Raw genomic sequence first — 18,227 nt, 5'->3', positions numbered from 1 at the left:
CATTCTTTGGGACCATGTTCCGCGGAGACTAAGACAAGAGAGATGGAGAACATTTAGAGAAGGAAATATGGATGTTTAGACAAATGTCAGGCTTATAATTTTAGTTACATACTCATTAAGTCTATGGAGTTGACAGATTTTTTGAAAACAGGTTTGTCTTACACATAACATAATATATAAAATACATTTAATAATTAACCTTTACTATATTATGTGTGAATGTATGTTTATGAATGCATTACAAGCGCCCTGACTCAACACGGAATTTCTAACGAGTCGGGGCAAGTTCACAAGCATGGACCGTTTCTGATTGTGTCGATATAAACTGCGTCTCTGTCTCGAATAAGTATATGTTTAATATTAATAATAATAATAAATTTCGACAATTTTTACAGCGCCGTTTTCGTGAGTTATCACTTCAAGGGCGCTGTATATTATACTTCAATAAAAAAATAAGGTCTATCTACAGACCAACTCTTAATTACTATTTACTTACATACAAATTTTACAAATCATGTAATACACATGATATGGTACTTCTAACAATTACATCTAAAAAGTAGCACTTTTAGTGTCAGGAAACGATTTCACAAATAAACAATTTTTTTTTTTTTCTGAAAAGGGATTCAGTTGCACAATTTCGAACTTCTGGAGGCAAAGCATTCCACGCCGGCTATTGCAAAAGCCCTATCGCCAAATTTGGAACTCTGGTTGCGTGAATGAGGTTGTATCACCTTCCCTACAGCAGAACAGGAGGCTGAGCGGAGAGTGAGGCGCCTATCTGCCAGCTCGTCCGTAACGCAGAGTTCCTTAAGGTATTGAGGAGCAGTGTTAACGTAACCAGTGAAGACTTTGAAGCAACGGTGTAATGTGATCGTACTTTGATACACCAAATATTAACCTGGCAGCTGCATTCAGAATGGACTGCAATCGCTTAATTTTATATTTAGGTAAGTCAGCACATGTTATTAATAATATTTATAAAAATGCAATTAATAAATTTAATAAGGTACAAGGTAGGTAATTTTCCAGTTCTTTTATTAATTTATAGATCTTCCATGAACCTAATTATGGTTTTGAGGAGATTACTGAACAATCTTGAAATAACGCAATTTATTGTTTGTTCACCGAAGTAATTCGTGACTGGTTTAAGTGGCCAGTTTAGACACGTGTAACATACACCATTCTGCCTATGTTTAAATATCCATATTCAATTATTACATCCATCTATTGACTTTTGTGAAGCAAAAGAGCTGAAACCTTTATTGATGTAGTGGGTGGGATTTATCTGACTGAATTTTTTTACCTACTAGGCAACGTAACGCATGAAGATACTTTTCGATTTTGTACTTCTTCTTATACCAGTTAGTTTAATCAACAATCATTGGTTTGTACATATTTATGATTTATTTCATTAAAATTAAAATTAATTTATTTTACCAAAATAACATTACGAATAGGTAACAAAATATTTCAGGCGTTATATTGGGACAATATATAAATCCAGGAACCAACCACGAACAATCCAGGAACGAGCAATGGTTTGACACGATCAAGGTATAATACTCTCCAATAACAAGAGTATTTGCCCCTTAAACATATTTTCACTGATGTGAAATATGTCAATCTCCAAAGTGATAATGTTCAGCTGCCTAATTGTTTTTCCAATCGGCAATACCAGAAGCAGGTTGATTCTGGAAGCCAGGAGATAAAACAGTCTGTGCTGACAGTGTCGGAGATAACAACCAGGAACATAAAAACTGATACTCTTTAAAATGGTTAAGTTCTCGTAAAACCTCTTACCAGTCTGAAAAAATGTGTCAGTCTAAATCCATCCCTTTTAGGTTGCAAACTGTTAGTCCTAAGCATGTCCAAGAGAAATGCAGTGAGATAGAGCTACAGATAACTACAATACTCCCTCATGTAGAGATACCTCAGAAGTTTTTTTCAACCCTCTCCAATGGAGGGAATATCTCGCCTCATGCGGACTCCATATCAACGAGGATCACTTAAGCCTGGTTCAAATGAACGAGTTATACTGGATTCTGAGTGTACGGAGATCTTCGAAAACCCTGCCAGCTCGGAGATTATATCTAACATCTTCAGTGCGAGGTCACGTGTTCTCTCGACATGAGCATGAAAAGTGAATCTGTTATCAAAGGTGACCCCTAGACCATAAATTGTCGAAACACGCATGAGTTGGCGGTCATCCATTGCGTTTCTGTGATATACAGTACGCAATGCTCTAGTGAAAGATTAAATTATGCATTTCGAAATATTCGAATACATTTTTGTGATAGTAATCCAGTCTAGGGTATTGTTTATATTGCACTGTAGGCGCAAGCAGTTGACAGGGTTTTCTATATCCAGGAATAGTTTTAAGTCAGCATCAAATAAAATAAATCGCGAGAAATGATCTTCGCGATATCAATTATGAAGATGGTAAAGAGGAGTGGACCAAGGTTTGATCCTTGTGGTACTCCGGAACAAACTGATGTGGTAGCTCAGAAGTAGGTACCGCCAAGCGTTGATCATAGACAACAAACAAGACAGGCTTGCAACACAGAGGATCAGGGACGTAGGTAAACATATAAAAGCACCGACGCACTGATCGCTCTTTCTTCTCTACCTCTGCAGCCTGCCGCCTACTACCAAGATCTAAGATCTACGTCTTCCGAAATTATTGTCAACCGTACAGCAGAAAATGTTGATAAAACTTTAACTTTAGTATTCGATTTTATTAGTTAAATATTCTATCCAGATCTCGTTCATTTTATTGTATTTTATTTTTGCTTTAATAAATAGTGTTAAAAATTCATGTCAGCACCGATTTTCTTTTATTTATGAAGTATGAAGCAACCTTTTGAAGAGTAAGGCCACGCGTGAGATGTTAGATGTAAGACTTCAAACGACTTCCTACACCACATTTTAGCCTGCAGTGCAGGAATGAAAACATTTCCGCTTAGCGTGTACACCCTGATCGACTTACCTACAGAGAAAATAGTTGAGTCAACAATTGGTGACAAACAAAACTGGCGACCCCGACAATAGACCCGTCTACACTGAGAATGGTTCTGATTTTCTATTTTCTAGGTAGCTAATAAAAAAACATCACTAGCTGAGGAGATAAACCAAATTTGTAATTAACAGTTTCAAAGGCCTTCGAGAAATTACCATAGGAGCAATCAACTTGGTAAGCGTTGTCCAATGCTCTTGCCACGTACTCAGAGACTATCATGAGGTTTGTTTCAGTGGAGCATATTTTTCCAAAGCCATGTTGTACTGATACAATATAAGGCTCAATTCTGAGCAGCAACATACTATGGTGAATTGATTCAAAGAGTTTGGCCGGGGCAGACAGAATTGCTACCGGTCTGTATGGAATATTATGTTTTATTCATTTTTTACTCATTGTTACACCGTGGAAAGTGACTTTGCAAACTTCAAAAAGGCAAACAAATAAAACCACGTGACAACATAGCATATTTAAACGCAATCAAATAATAACATCGGTCAACAGAATCTTAAAATAATAATAAAGTTTGACAATTTCATATAATAAAAACCGAAAAACAACAATATTTTAATGTCTTATTTGAAAACAAGAATGATAAGAAAAATTAAAAAACAACAAAAATACGGTAGTCAAACAAGCTCTGAAATATTATAATGTAGGCATAATATAATCATAGAATTAAGAATAGTCCAGAAGGAGCGTAAAATCATATTTGAATACATCGGACTGTGTCCAAAAACCCCCCACTTTGCCCCACTTTCACCGCACGCATGCGCGAAGTTGCCGCGTAATGTCAGATCGTGAAAAATATAATCAAAAAAGATTTGTGTTAATAAATGTTAGATAATAAAAAATATTTTTAATTTCTCTAAAATTTTATTGTACTTGCGGAAACATTGATTGTCACAGTAGTAGAGTAGATAAGTAAAGGGTGATTTAATAAGAGTCATTTAATTAATGAGCTTTGAACTTAAAAAATAAAACATATTTAAAATAAACAAAAATAATTTTGACTGCCACGAAATTGAACGGCCGAGGTTTGGTGGAAAAATACTGTCAAATCGTTTTCAAAATGTTTTCGTTTTTTTGACGATTAAGTAAAAAAAGTCATCGCCGAACGAACTCTCCGATTTAGAATGCTTAAGCATTGATAAGCATAGTCCATTCCGTATTCGGAGCTAAAACAATACTGAGAGACGCGAGTAAATAAAGAGAACCGGTAAACGTCAAAAAATGACACCACCTTCATTATTTTACTATTAATGTTTTACTCGCCAACATTGGCGGGTTGAATTTTCAACTAACGTTTAAAGAGTTTTACTATCCACCTTTAGTTACTATGGAGGAAACAACTTATTTCTTCTATTTTGGACTATTACTACAGACTTTTTACGATCATACAACCAGGCCTTAGCTAATCGGCGCAGGATAGCGAGGTTTTGCTTTGGGCAACAGCAAATCACACAATGACGAAACGAAAAGATTTAAATGTCAAACTCAATGTCAAATGCCACTTAGTATACAGTTTTTTCCAAAATTTTAATAAAGAAAAACCGTTTACTGAACCAGCTAATGGAAGGCAAGCCAATGTTCGGGCAGGACAACGTCTGTCGGGTCCGCTAGTTGAATTATAAATTAATACCTACTGGTTTTATATACATCAATGGTACTCATCATAATTTTTGTAAAACATAAAAGCATCATGATAGCCGTCACCGTCATAATTAGAATAGTGTATGCTACACGCCAGTGTATCCAAGAAAATCTGGAAATACAAAAATGAATACATAATCATAAATAAACAATCAAAACAATTTAAGTTTAAAACTAAATATGGTAAGTTTGAAACAGAGTAAGGTTATCTGTTCTTTCTTTTTCTTTGGTACAATCTATTATTGAGTAGGTTTTGTAAATTACCAGTGTTCCATTAGGTAAATGATAACAAAGTATTTCATAACTGATTTTCATTATTAACTACTAAAAGTAAATGCCAATTTTGAAACTTTCCTAAAAAGATCTTCGGTTTAAAATGAAAGGAATAAATCTGTAACATTCGTTCTGGAAACATTCAAAGAATTAAGATGATCTCAAACATTCGAAAAACTAAGAAAACCAACGGTGAAAACTCGAGACGATTTCTTTCGTAAAAGAAATTTTCTCTCCCATGAAGTAAAAGATGCAATGAAATAAAATATTATCAATTTCAGGTTTGATAGATAGATAGAAATAAAAGACGAGTGATATTTAAATCCGCAAATTTGAGGATTTACGTATTACTCGTCTTTTGTTTCAATAAATTTAGTTTGGCAATAGTATTTTACACGCTAAAAAACTCATAAAACAGAAATAAATAATAATATCATTAAATCTCTGTAACCAAATAAAAATGGTGCGGGTCATTGTTAGCAAAACCTTTTGACTGGTCATATTCCGACAAAGGTGCCGCTTCTGACAATACTGCTTGAATATTAATCACCACTTACTTAAGGTGTGATGCATCCGGCGTGAGAACGCCCTTGACAGGCAGAGCGCCAAAACATTGTGCCACAATCAGTATAGGGCCTATGGCCCTGTGGAATGAATTGTTCTCTATCCACGATGTCTCATAATCAGCATTTTTCTTTTCTGGAAATATCTCTGTAAAATAAAGCAAAAAACGATTTCTCACTACATTATTTATGAATTAGTAGTCAAGTTGTAGAACTCAATATTATGTATAAAAAAAACACTTGTGTACATGGTTCAATGTTTTTGTGACGGCTGTTCGTCTTATGAGAGCATTATCAGAGTTCAGAAGGGTTTTAGCTGGATTAATATTCTTGCACAAAATAATATCTAACTATTTAGATGCACATAATATTCTTGCTCAGATTAACCTTAATTTACCTCACTGTAATTTGCGTACCAATGCTGCCTTTGCTGTGAGAAATTTTAGAACCACCGTCAGATTCTTTTTCTATTATATATGCCAATCTATTGGGGCTTTCAGAAGCCTCTCATGGCTTAAAAAATGCATATTTATTTATACTTTTACATTGTTTGTATTCTTTTTTTTATACAGAATAATGTTCCCTCACTGGGGTGTCCCGTGCCGAGGGAAACATTTTACAAAATGTGAAACATGCCTAAGATTAGATATTTAACAAAGTTAACATAATAATAACAGTAAAAAAACGTAATTAATCCAATTAACCTAATTATCATTAACATAATAAACAGTAAAAAACTAAAATAATCATAAAAAACATAACCAATTTATATTTACCTATTTGGCTTGATCCACTCATCGATCCGTGTGCAACCCACCTCCACTATCCATTTCTTAATAGCAATTTTATATTGTGAGAACTTACTAATTGTCCCAATGGATAATGGAAGTAGATTCCTCTTTGACCAAAGGTTGTATTTATTTTTTATTTTTTGCAGCATCAGGGTGGAGTATCTAGTAACTCTTGTATTTGTAACGGAAGGTAGAGAATAATGTTTACGTGCGTAAAGTAAAAAAGCTTTTAGATAAAGTTGTTTTATAGATTTTACATTAAGATTTTCAAATATACCAAGGGAGCTAGTTCTGATTGGGACTCCTAAGATATTTTTTATTAAGATTTTTGTGCCATTATTATTTGCTTGATCAGTGTGTCATTTGCACATCCCCATCCAATTATCCCATATTCCAAAACTGATTGAGTTATTGCGTAGTATATTTTTACAAGTTATTTTAGGCTAATTATATTTCTTATAGTTTTAAAAAAGTAAATTTGCTTTTTCAATTTATTTTTCATATGATCAATTTGATTAGTCCATTTTAAATTCTAATCTATATAAATTCTCAAATATTTAATATCTAATTATGTATCAAAACTTTTGAAAATGGCCTCGTAAGGCAAAACAACTATAGGGGTAGGTAAGGCAAGACGAGTTTCTTAAAGTTGGTTAGTAAAAACCTCATTAAATGTTAAAAAATATATTTAATAAAATTAACGATGCTTTTTCAGTAACCAAAATCTAAATGATTAAAAAAACTAGGAATAATCATTTTTAAGCAATACATTTTTTTATTAACTTTAAGAAAAACCTATTTTGCCCGTAGGGGGAAGGCAAGATGGTACCGAAAAACAAAAACCCGAATTCAAGTCATCGAACGAAATTGTACAAATCGTAAAACTTTCTCATTAAATTGTACACGTTAAAGTTAACATTTAAGCTAAGCATAATTGAAATATTTATTGATGCACAGTAAGTCCTACATAAGTCGTAATAACACAGTGTATTTATCTTTAAATTGTTTTTATTTTCGGGCTGGAAAATTTGTAGACGCTCCCGTACACATGTTTTACTCTCCCGGCACGCCGAGGTGGCCTTATTTGTCCAAGGGGGGGGTAAGCTAACAATCCATGCAAATGTTTTGTCTTGCTTTTGTGTTAAGCTAGGGTTTCCTAGGACAGCGGTGCCCGTATTTTAACGGCCGTAGTGAACGGTGATGCGGTGGACAGCCGTCGTAACAATGACTAGAGTGTAGTTTCCTAGGAAAACGGTGTTATCAACACCATTTAACACTGTTTCCTTAGGAAACCACTCTCTAGTCGACGTTACGACGGCTGTCCACCGCATCACCGTTCACTACGGCCGTTAAGATACGGGCACCGCTGTCCTAGGAAACCCTAGCTTTAACAGTCACATATGAGAAGTACCCGTTTTGCCCACCTTAACCATCTTGCCCGAGCTTCCCCCAAAGAAAATCTTGGATTTCCTCAAAAAAAAATTGACGTGAATTTTTAACGAATCATCTCAGATTCGTTATTTTGGAACTAGCCCGAAATAAATTTACTAGCATATTATTGTAAAGAAAAACAATGAGCAATCCAAACAGAAAAAAGAAATAGTAAATAACAAAACAATGACGATTTAAGGGCATATTAAATACATGTACAAAAAGTAAGTCCTCCACAAAATTTCCTCAATCAATCCTTCTCCATTCAAAACTGCATTGCAGAAATATTGATTTATCTATCATTAATCTCAAAGACATCCAAGTTCCGTGAATAATAATTGTAGAAATAATAACGAGCTAGGGATATTAATAAAATAAGGCAATTACCGTTAAATATAATTATTTGTTTATTTTCAGGTCCCGGTTTGTCATCAAATCGAATAGTTCTGCAGGAAAAAAAATATATTAGTTATATTTCTCAATTGACTTTTTAGTCAATATTATAACGTGTTGACTACTGCAAGTGATGTTTAATCTAAGAGTATGTACTTTGTGCATGGGTATTTTAAACACAAAAGACAATTTATAATAAATAGTCACAAATATGACTTACCTTTGGAAAAGCGGACTTTTGTCAATTTTTTTCGGCCAGTGCAGTATGAGAGGTCTGATTTTGGGCATTTTTTGTTGTTTTACTGTGATTCATCAGGACCAGATTGGTGAAATTTTAAATCCTATTTAATATATAAGAGCTAAAATTAAAGGGGGACTAGTTTCAGTACAGATATTAAAAAATAGCATATGTGCACCTATACCTGTGACGAATATTACAAATGTGAATGAATGTAAATGCGAAAAAGAGTTATTTAAAATGAATGTGTGCATTAAATCATAAAAACTAAATTAATTAAAATAAGACTCAAACAAGCTACATATACTGAGACATAAAAATATTAATAGAAATTTCTTCTAGAACTTTTCACGGGGAAATTAAAATAGTAAAACAATTAACATTAACGAGGAATGTAATTAACATATCTTTAAAATCAATTATACCGTTTTTTTAATTCACTGAACAGAAAAGTTGTATAGCACGGTCTCATGTCTTAATTAATCGAAACGTGAATTGACGTAGATATGAAAACTAATGCGCTAAAAGGATTATTTATATTTTGAAAAATACGTGGGATTTAAACGATAAACGTTTTTAATATATATAAACGCTTTGAATGACACGAAACGTAGAATTAATCATTGTGATTTTTTATCGTGATTGTGGCTAGTGACAAGGGCTGTCCGTTTGAGTGGCACTATTGTGTTTTATAATATGTAGGTAATCATCAATGGTAAATTTTATCGCCAGGGGAAACAGATTGTTGGTCTATTCCGTACACATCAGTTAATATTTGACCGCTGTTTAAAATTAATCAGTGTTTAAAGATATATGAGCCTATTGTAGGTGAAGTGAACCAACTGACAAAATAGTCTAACTTTTGTACGAGCTTTTTGCATATTTTATATGAGAATTTCGATGGTTAAAAATCCTTTATAATAATAAAAACACGTAAGTAAACAGTTTTATTCCACTTTTATTTATAGTTTTTACCAGTGATCGAGTTTTGTCGTGATCGAAATCGTCAGGCTGGTGAGAGACTTAACAAATTTCAATGTTGTATTCAAGTGCAAGCAGGGGTTGTACATAATAATTTTATTTAATTTAGTCAATAATCATCATCATTTCCTTTTCGCACCTACTGGTGCATAGGGCACTGGATTGGTACATGAATCGCAGCATATCTCGATCAATTTTGTTAAATGAAGGTAAGGTGACCAGTCTTACGCTTCAGGTACTAGTCCAGGGACTATGAAATATTCTAGTGAGAAAACACCTTTTTAAATTTTAGACAGGCGTCGTGGCGCAGTTGGTTAGACGGCCGACTGTGAAACTGGAGTCGCGGGTTCGGTTCCCGCCAGTTGCAAGAAAAAAATCCATGAAAGAGTTTTTTCTCAATTGGTCTGGGTGTTGTGGTGAATTTTTCATTACCTCCTTCCATATCCTCTCTTTCCCATTATAAAAGTATTGAAATTTACAAACATACAGGCGGTAGGTATTACAAATACTTTAAACAGTGTAAATTATAATATAAAAATAATTTAATATTACATAATGCTACTTCAGGTTAGCCTCTGGTTAACGAGGCATCAAGTTCTCAGCGTCTTAGACCTCCGCTGCAAATTTAGTTGGTAGTTCATGTCACAACTACGAGATGCGAACCTGACTTGTGAGGATGCACATGAGCTGGCATCCGACCGAGATACCTGGAGGATCTTTGTGAACACCATATGCTCCAACTAGGTAGCGGACATGGAATGATGATGATGATGATGATGATAATGATGACTTTTGGTAGGTCAACTATCAAATAATTAGTAAAAAGTTAGTGCTAATAGCGCTTTTCCGCTATTTTGATAAAATGTATTTGATGTTCAAACGTGCATCTTGGAAAGTATTGACACTACGAAAAAAAAATGAGTACGATTTTTAAGTAAATTTTATTTTCTTAGTCTTTCATATATTTTTTTTCTATAAAACCTTCAGGGACGCTGTCCTAGGAAACCCTAGCTTAAGGATCCTATGTCCACCGATCCTGTTAAGTTTCAAAACATAATAACCCTTTTTATAAAAAAAATAGAAAAAAGTACATACCGAATGACCTTGAACGTCCCATACTTCTAATAAATCTCGACAACCACCAGATGGATCTAAACCTGGTTTTTGCAGTCATGTAAAGTGTCCTAAAACAAAGCTACTTGTATTTGTAATATCTTTGAAAAATAAAAATTAGTACTTCAAATTCGTTTCTTACCGAAAAATACCGTAAAATACCGCGGTAATTTTACCGCCTTGCATCTCGAATGCAGACACATGCAGAATAGCTGAACTTCCTCATTGCTGCGTAATTTGATAATTTAGAAACGGCGAGGAGCAGGAACAAACATGTGACACGCGGTGACCAATCAGAGCCCGTGACTCACGCTCTGCTTGCTATCAATGTTATCAACTAACCTTACCTATCCTAACCTAACATAAGCTAATCTAACCAAGTCTAATTATACTAAAAAACTGAGATCGTTTTATATTTTTATTTTGATAGTTAACTAGCATTGATTTCAAAATATTGTTATAATACTAAACGAATGTAATAAAGCACATATTTTTATAATTATGTCTAATAGGTGAAGAATTTATTCATACAGCCTTGTCAATTAAATATTTACTGTCATATTGATATTAAGTAGTTTTCAAACTGTCCGGACATTATGAATAATGCCCTATTAATAACTTAATCAACAACATATACATAACACAGCAAATATTATTATGTATCGAAAGAAACATGTAAATATTAAAAGTTGCAGATTCAGGGATCAGAAGTGTGAGGCTCGAATTCTGCACTGCCACAACTTGATTCCTAACGCACAGATATTTATTTATTAATTAATTGACTTATTTTGTTCATTAACGCCCAAAAGGCATTTACAAAAAATAAAAATGAAATAAATGCTAACATACTAAATAATAAACACAGAATATACAGAAAAAATATGTAAAATTAGTTAAAAAGGGTATAATAAAAAGTTTTACAAAGTAAAAAAAAAAAACAATAATAACAAAGGTATGCAAAAAAAAAACAGTAAGCATATAAACAAAAAATGCAAAGATATAAGCTTATGAAATAAATTCTGTAAAGCAAACAATAAATAAAGTGTTACGGTAAGCAAGAAAGACATTTTTAAGTTAAATTAATAAACAAGCAAGCATATATTATCACGAAAAAATAAGAAATATGTATCTATGAAATGCGTATTTGCCAATACTACTATGCAATTTTATACAACAGAAAAAAATAAAAAACAAGTATATGGTAATAAAAATAAACAAGTAAGTATTTTTTTAATTTATGGAATTGAATTGTCAATAATAGTTTGACGAGCAGCTACAAATAAACTTGATATTGTGGACTTATAAGATAGTAAAGAATTGAACAGAATGTCTGCAGCCGTTTCATACGTGTTACCTAACCTATGCAGTCTCGGTATCAATGAATTGTTTTGTTGGTTGGAAGAAGTACTGGAGCAATGAAACAATAAAGTACTCCTAGTGTTGACAGCGGGTACTCTAAAATTAATCAATTCAAGTATTTTTGGTGCGTCAAAAAGAGAGTTTACAATTTTATACAGTACAGTGAGATCATTAATAGTTCTTCTTTCAGAAAGTGTTGTTAGGTTAAGCAGTGTTGATAAATAGTCATAATTCACATTTTGTATTGGAATGTTTAGTTTGTAGTTTATATATCGTAGAAATTTATGTTGAATGTTTTCTATATTATAAACATGAACATTATAGCAGGGTGACCTAATTGATGAATTAAAATCTAAATTACTTCTTACAAGAGAACAGTATAATATTTTCAATGATCGGATGGAATTTTTTGTGTTTCTCAAAATAAAGCCCAACATTTTTAATGCCTTGCTTGAAATTTCATTGACATGATGTACAAAAGACAATTTTTCATCAAAAAATACCTCGAGATCCTTTATCACTCATACTGATATTTACGAGTAGTTGAAAATGAAAACTGACAGAGAGACCTGGAGGCTCTTTGTGGATACCAAATGCTCCAACTAGATATCAGACATGTAAACTGAAATGAATTCATGAACATGGTCACAAAATTAAAAAAATTGGGTAAATAAATCATAAAAATGAAAATATTTCTTTAAAAGTATTAATAGAATGATATTTTTTTTTTACATATTTGCCTAAAAAAAGGATTTTGGAACACAACTTTTTTGTTTATTTAAATTTATGTATTTTATTATTTTATTGATATCTGTAGTGATAAAATACTTTGGTGGCATAAATTATTATTATTGCAACATTTTACCAATATATTATATAGAAGGCACTGGATGACTGATAATAAACAAACAGAAAAAAACCTTTGTTTTAGTATTGTTACGAAAAATTTAATAAATTGTTAATTTATGAAAGGTGTGATTGAAAATTTAAAATATTTATATTTCAATGAAAAAAATGGAAAACAAATTGAACAGAGCTAGAAGTGAAACTAATTCACAGGTTTTTGATAAAGAAAATATTTGTGTTAAAGCCAAGAATATGAATTCAGTAAAAAAAGGAGTGCTCGAAAAGAGTAGATCAGTAAATAATGAAGAAAATTGTGTCACAAACTCTAAGAGTGGAATATTAAAAAGAAAACCCCTTCAAGAAATCAATTTACCACTGCAAAATTCATTTAAAATTAGGGAATATAAAGAAGAGAATGATAAATCAAATACTAAATATTCACAAGCACCTGAAAAAGTAGAAACTTATAAGCTGCCATCACCATATATTGAAGGTGATTCATCTTCTGAAGAATGTTCTTATTTAGCTGTAATTTCAAGAGATTCATTACCCCTCTCATTGGAAAGATTAAACATCCAGAAAGATGACGATTTCATTGAAAAAAAATGTATTGTGTCAGATTTCAAACATGTTACAACAGAAAGAGAATATGATACATTGATGATTGATGATTCTCTCATAGACAGTTTCAATCAACTAAGTGATGAGAGTTTGTTTTTTGATGAAAGTATTGACTTCAATGAAAGAAATGCAGTTGGTGAAGATTTACCCAAAAGAAAAATGAAGAAAGGAATGGGGTCAATGGTTTTGGGAATACCAAAATTTGATGATATTAAAGCTACGCCTATGAATCACGGAGTACTGGAGTTTCAAGGTATCAAGCAAATCAGAAAGAATGCTGCAGCTTTACGTGATACTCACGAATCTCCAAGTGTCAATAGTGCAAATTGCCAGGCGTTGTCTTCAACAACTCTGTATAATAGTGAAGACGCAACGGTTGTGAATTTTTTAAAAAACAAAAAGTGTTTAATTTCAAAAATACACGAGTCTTCAGCCTTAAATAAAAATGCAGCTTCCCCGGTAGTCTATGTAGAGCAGAAAATATTAGATAAACCACATAAATCTGCTTTAAATAAAGTAGCCGGAGCCGTTGTTTTAGATGTTCAGGATAATTTTGGTTTGTGAAAATATTTCTTAAATAAAAATCTATTTTACCTTATTCTTCAATTAGATGTTCCAATTAATTTGTTGTTTTTTCAGTATTTCATGAAGTTCTTTATTCTACCGTTTATTTGGAATTTATTGTAAATCATCTGTTGCACAAGGAATTGAAATATCACCTATCAAGTAGTTTTCTAAAGAAATACTTCATCACAGACCTTAATCGTTCAATTGTTATAAATTGGTTGATAAAACTTCAGGTAAAAAAAGGATACTCTTTATATTTAAGTACTTGATTCAGGTCCATCAAAATAATTTGCTTCTAAAACTATTCTAAAGTCTTAAAGTAACATTTTATTACTTTATTTAGTAGGTAATTGGTTTTATTGGTAGGAAATAAATGGTTTTCATATTAAAAATTATCACGTTAAATCTTAATTATAAATTAATATTCCAACAGTTTATTTATTGAGAACTAATAAAATGTAAAAAAAATACCTATATTGTCTCGAAGTATATCGTTTACTGAACCTCAAATATGTTTTATAATTTGCCTGTTTAAATAAATAAAAGCTACCAAAACTGAAACAAATTTTGTTGGTTATAAATGTCGGTGTCGGAAGACTTATTCATTGAATAATGTGCTATTATTATTTCAGACTTACATGAGGACAGATCACCTTCTCGTTTATACTGCAGTAAGATTAATGGATCGCACAATAGATTCGTTTGAGATACCACTAAATATGTTGCAGCTTGTTGCTCTTGCTTCCTTCTGGTTGGGTTTGAAATTCCATTCAACAAACCAAAAAGAGGTAGGTAATATTGAATCACAAAATGCTTAAGATAAATTATGCTTTTGAAACAATGGCGATTTTTTTTTCCAAAAAATATCTCCAAAACTACAAAAATAATAATGGCTCTAAGTTCTGGGAGTAATAATCTCTTATAGTACAGATTGTGTACGCCGTTATAAAAATACTTCTAATAGTTGTCTATTTGTTTTTTATCATTAGTACATTTTTTCCTCTTCTGAAGTGGCATTCGGGGGTGCCATAGCTGTAATATCAAACATGTATTTTCCTCCTTTCACTGTCTTACAAAAAAACATAGTACAGTGAAAGTACTAACCAAGGTTGTGGACCCAAAAGCAGAGAATAATTCTCTGGCAAAATGCACATGGTCAGCACCACGCGATGGAACTACTAAAGGTTTGCTTTCAACCTAATGAAACTAATCCTAAGACTTTACCGCAGTGAGGAGTACAATGAAAGATTTTAAAGTTTCCAGGTTTTATTATTATCACATGATTTTATTATAGATTAAGTGGATGGTAAAGCAGTCAGGTGGTGCATACACAGTAACTGAACTTGCAGAAATGGAAAGATTAGTATTTCAAGCAAATAAATTTGATGTTGGTACCGTTGACTCCAGTACATTAATACACTATTATATTTTAAATTTACATCTCCCAAATGCAAATGTAAGTAAAATATTTTAACTGAATTATCATTAATTATAAGTAAAATTTGATGGCAGGAATCGATTTAAGTGCTAGATCGGATTTTTTTAACTAGACTATATTCATCGCATCCACATATATATTTCATATGTATTAATGTCTGCCTTGTGGTTTAAAAGTCAGGTCGTTTACCTACCATGCAAGACGTCTCACACATGGTTGACAAAAAATATTTATTGTGATGATCATTCTACCTTCATGTAACAAAAATCTAATGATTGGTGTACCAATGCGTGAGCTATGTACCATTAGGTGCGGATAGGAAAATAATAATGATTTATGTTTTACTAAGTTAAATCAGGTATGTTGACAACGCCTACATGAAAAATATTTGTTCAAAACATGGTTTTACACTTCAATACATTATCCCTGGACTGATATTTAAAGTGTAAGTCTGATCTCTTTCCCTTTATGTAACAGACAATCGAAACAATTAGTAAAACAAATTATTTGTACCCGTTATAAATGTCAAAAAACATGGTTACCCCATAAACCAGAAATCTGTTGCCGGTCACCACAACATAGTTTTAAAATTGATTGGTTATTGTAAACACATGGTCACACGAACCTGTGACGTTGCAAGTAGTTAATTTTAATTAATTATCTCATGCATTTTTGAGAAACTTTGCCATGCTAAAAAGGTTTCATTTTCACAACTTGTTAGGAAAAAAAAATTATAGCCGATATCCCATAGCATTGAACTTCCTTATTATGTTGAATTTTGTCTGTGCAAATATTTTATGGTATATTTTAATTACAAATGTAATTTGTGTTTCTAATTGAACATTTGATTTTTTCTTCCTCTTGCGGTGCCTTATCAGGTCCCCCCGGCGTTGGCGATCACTACAGCGAAAGCATCTCGGTCCTACGCCACTCTGAGGCCAGGACAACTGCTGTTGGATGGACTCGCCATAGTGATTCCTGGGAAAAGATGACCAGAGTGGTTTCCTGTTGATTTTTAATACATGTTAATTAATGCAACTAATATTTTCAGATAATAGCTCAATGTTCACATTACCTTTTGGATTGTGCTTTACTAAACAGTCGTTTTGTAAGAACATTACCATCAATGATGGCTTCTGCAGCTGTTTTTACATCTCTACATTTGATGAAACAATATACCGATCAGTTATGGATGCGACTTTGCTTTTACTGCGGGTAATTTTTTTGAATATAATATTTTTTTCGAATCCTCATTTTGTGAGGTTAGCAAGAGAGTAAAAACAAAGCTTCATAATTTTTTAAAGTAGCTATCAGATACTGTAGAGTTGCAAAACATGTGTCTATTGTATTTTAATAGATACATATTTGTCCATTCTACAGTATCTGAAAGCTTCTTAAAAAATATCATGCTTTCTTTTTGCTCTTCTCTAAATCCCGCAAAATGCAGATTCGATAGTATACATAGGGACCGTCGACATATTTTATCATTTGTTTTCAGCGCTGAATCTAATAGGATCTAGCACCCCCTTACCTCTGAAAAGGGACGGGAATATACATATTTGTAAATTGATAGAAACATATTATTCTCCTCTTCCTTCTAAGCAATCGTCTGGTCTTTTGTCAACTGAACCAATAGTAGGTCCGTTTCGGCTCTTGTCTGTTTTACTTTTGACATTTAATGAAATTAAGAAAGTAGTTAAAACAGTAACTTCAGAACATTTCCAAAAATGTCCCATAGGTACTGAATGTGTCATTTACATTATGTTGTCATTTATTACACATCGGTGTTGTTAATTGTTTATCACATTTACTTGATTTGTAGTTAAAAAACAGGATATAAGCTGATTATTGTGAGAAGATGCCAAAGAGTTGGTTTTTAAATTGGCAAAACTATATAATAATTTTTCTATTCAATGCAGGTTCCGCCGTTGTCCACAATGGTGACTGATGACACATATTCGATAGGTCTATTTTGGCATTCATTTGTTTATGTTGAGGTCTATTACTGCCCGTAATTTGATGCCGGGAAGATCAGGGATAGTAATATAAAACTAGCTAGTTGAAAAGTTTGAAACTTGTTAAGGTTTTCTCTCTAATTTTGTATGATTATTTTATTTTTAGGTACTACACCCCCGATGAACTGAAAACTGTGAAATTGGGTTTGTTAGAAGTTTTAAGAGAAGTCAATAATCCATCTTTTCCTTGCAGAGAGCCATACTATAAATATTGCAGCAGTCGATATTGTAGCATTGCATATATTGTTTTAGATGCACTTTCTAATGATTTTGAGTAAAAATAACTGATTTAAATATCCATTTTTTATAAATATTCGATTTTTTTTAGAAATGGTTTTTTCATGCAATTTGTTTTATAATTTTGCTGGCAAATTTTAATATAAATAACCCATAAATCTTTTTAAAAATTAATAAAATGTGTAAATTATTGACATTGAGTTTTTATTTCAAACACCTATTTTCACTAAATAAATACCATCCAAATAAATAGATAGTCATTATTTTGGTTGAATTGATACGAGTTAATGACAACTGCGTTGAAAGTAATATATAATACCTATATGAAGGCCTCATGGTGTAATGGTTAGCGTGTTTGCTTACCCTGCAGGCAGGGGTCTCGAATTTGATTCTCGAAATTGCTGACATGAAATGTTTATTAAAAAACGTATTTTTACACTAGATTATTTCATAGTCTCTGGACTGGCACCTGAAGCGTAAGACTGATCATTTTACCTTCATGTAACAAAAATGATAAAGTAACACTGCGGTTGGAGTACCAATGCAGTGCCCTATGCATCATGAGGTGCGGAAAGGGAATGATAATGATGATCAGTTATTTAAAGTTTTTGTGATATGTTATTTACTGACCTACTTTTAATTAATTATTATAAATAAATAACTGATACAACGTCTCATTTAGGTACCCACCA

The 18,227-nt window shown here is 32.4% G+C and overlaps 2 protein-coding genes and 1 long non-coding RNA gene across 5 annotated transcripts; 2 read left to right on the top strand and 1 right to left on the bottom strand.

Moving 5' to 3' along the window:
- The first annotated feature begins 16 nt into the window (after positions 1–16).
- LOC148283907 (uncharacterized) lies at positions 17–8,199 on the top strand. The gene is made up of 3 exons (XR_015825469.1): positions 17–151; positions 623–950; positions 8,145–8,199. It is a non-coding gene; the product is annotated as an uncharacterized LOC148283907 (long non-coding RNA).
- Positions 4,054–10,748, bottom strand: LOC148283906 (gustatory receptor 5a for trehalose-like). Of its 3 annotated transcripts, none has more exons than XM_088242944.1 (6): positions 10,595–10,748; positions 10,435–10,523; positions 8,341–8,479; positions 8,115–8,173; positions 5,500–5,653; positions 4,054–4,781 (listed from the first exon to the last, which is right to left on the bottom strand). In XM_088242944.1, exons 3-6 carry the CDS (start codon positions 8,406–8,408, stop codon positions 4,652–4,654), a joined length of 411 nt encoding a protein of 136 aa, XP_088099070.1. In that variant the 5' UTR covers positions 8,409–8,479; positions 10,435–10,523; positions 10,595–10,748; the 3' UTR covers positions 4,054–4,651. The 3 variants fall into 3 exon arrangements, with proteins under 3 accessions (XP_088099070.1, XP_088099071.1, XP_088099072.1); XM_088242945.1 differs by having other exon boundaries at positions 8,341–8,461; XM_088242946.1 differs by lacking the exons at positions 10,435–10,523; positions 10,595–10,748 and having other exon boundaries at positions 8,341–8,531.
- A 1,046-nt stretch (positions 10,749–11,794) lies between these two features.
- LOC148283905 (uncharacterized) lies at positions 11,795–17,727 on the top strand. The gene is made up of 6 exons (XM_088242933.1): positions 11,795–13,834; positions 13,918–14,078; positions 14,478–14,633; positions 15,140–15,301; positions 16,335–16,498; positions 17,405–17,727. The coding sequence occupies exons 1-6, from the start codon at positions 12,817–12,819 to the stop codon at positions 17,574–17,576; spliced, it is 1,833 nt and encodes a 610-aa protein (XP_088099059.1). The 5' UTR covers positions 11,795–12,816; the 3' UTR covers positions 17,577–17,727.
- The last annotated feature ends 500 nt before the right edge of the window (positions 17,728–18,227 follow it).

Source organism: Micrasema longulum, unplaced genomic scaffold, assembly GCF_059751315.1.
Source record: "Micrasema longulum isolate JH-2025_06_02 unplaced genomic scaffold, ASM5975131v1 h1tg000178l, whole genome shotgun sequence".
Taxonomy (NCBI): domain Eukaryota; kingdom Metazoa; phylum Arthropoda; class Insecta; order Trichoptera; family Brachycentridae; genus Micrasema; species Micrasema longulum.
Note: the sequence above shows the minus strand (reverse complement) of the source record. Positions and strands in the feature narration are given on the sequence as shown.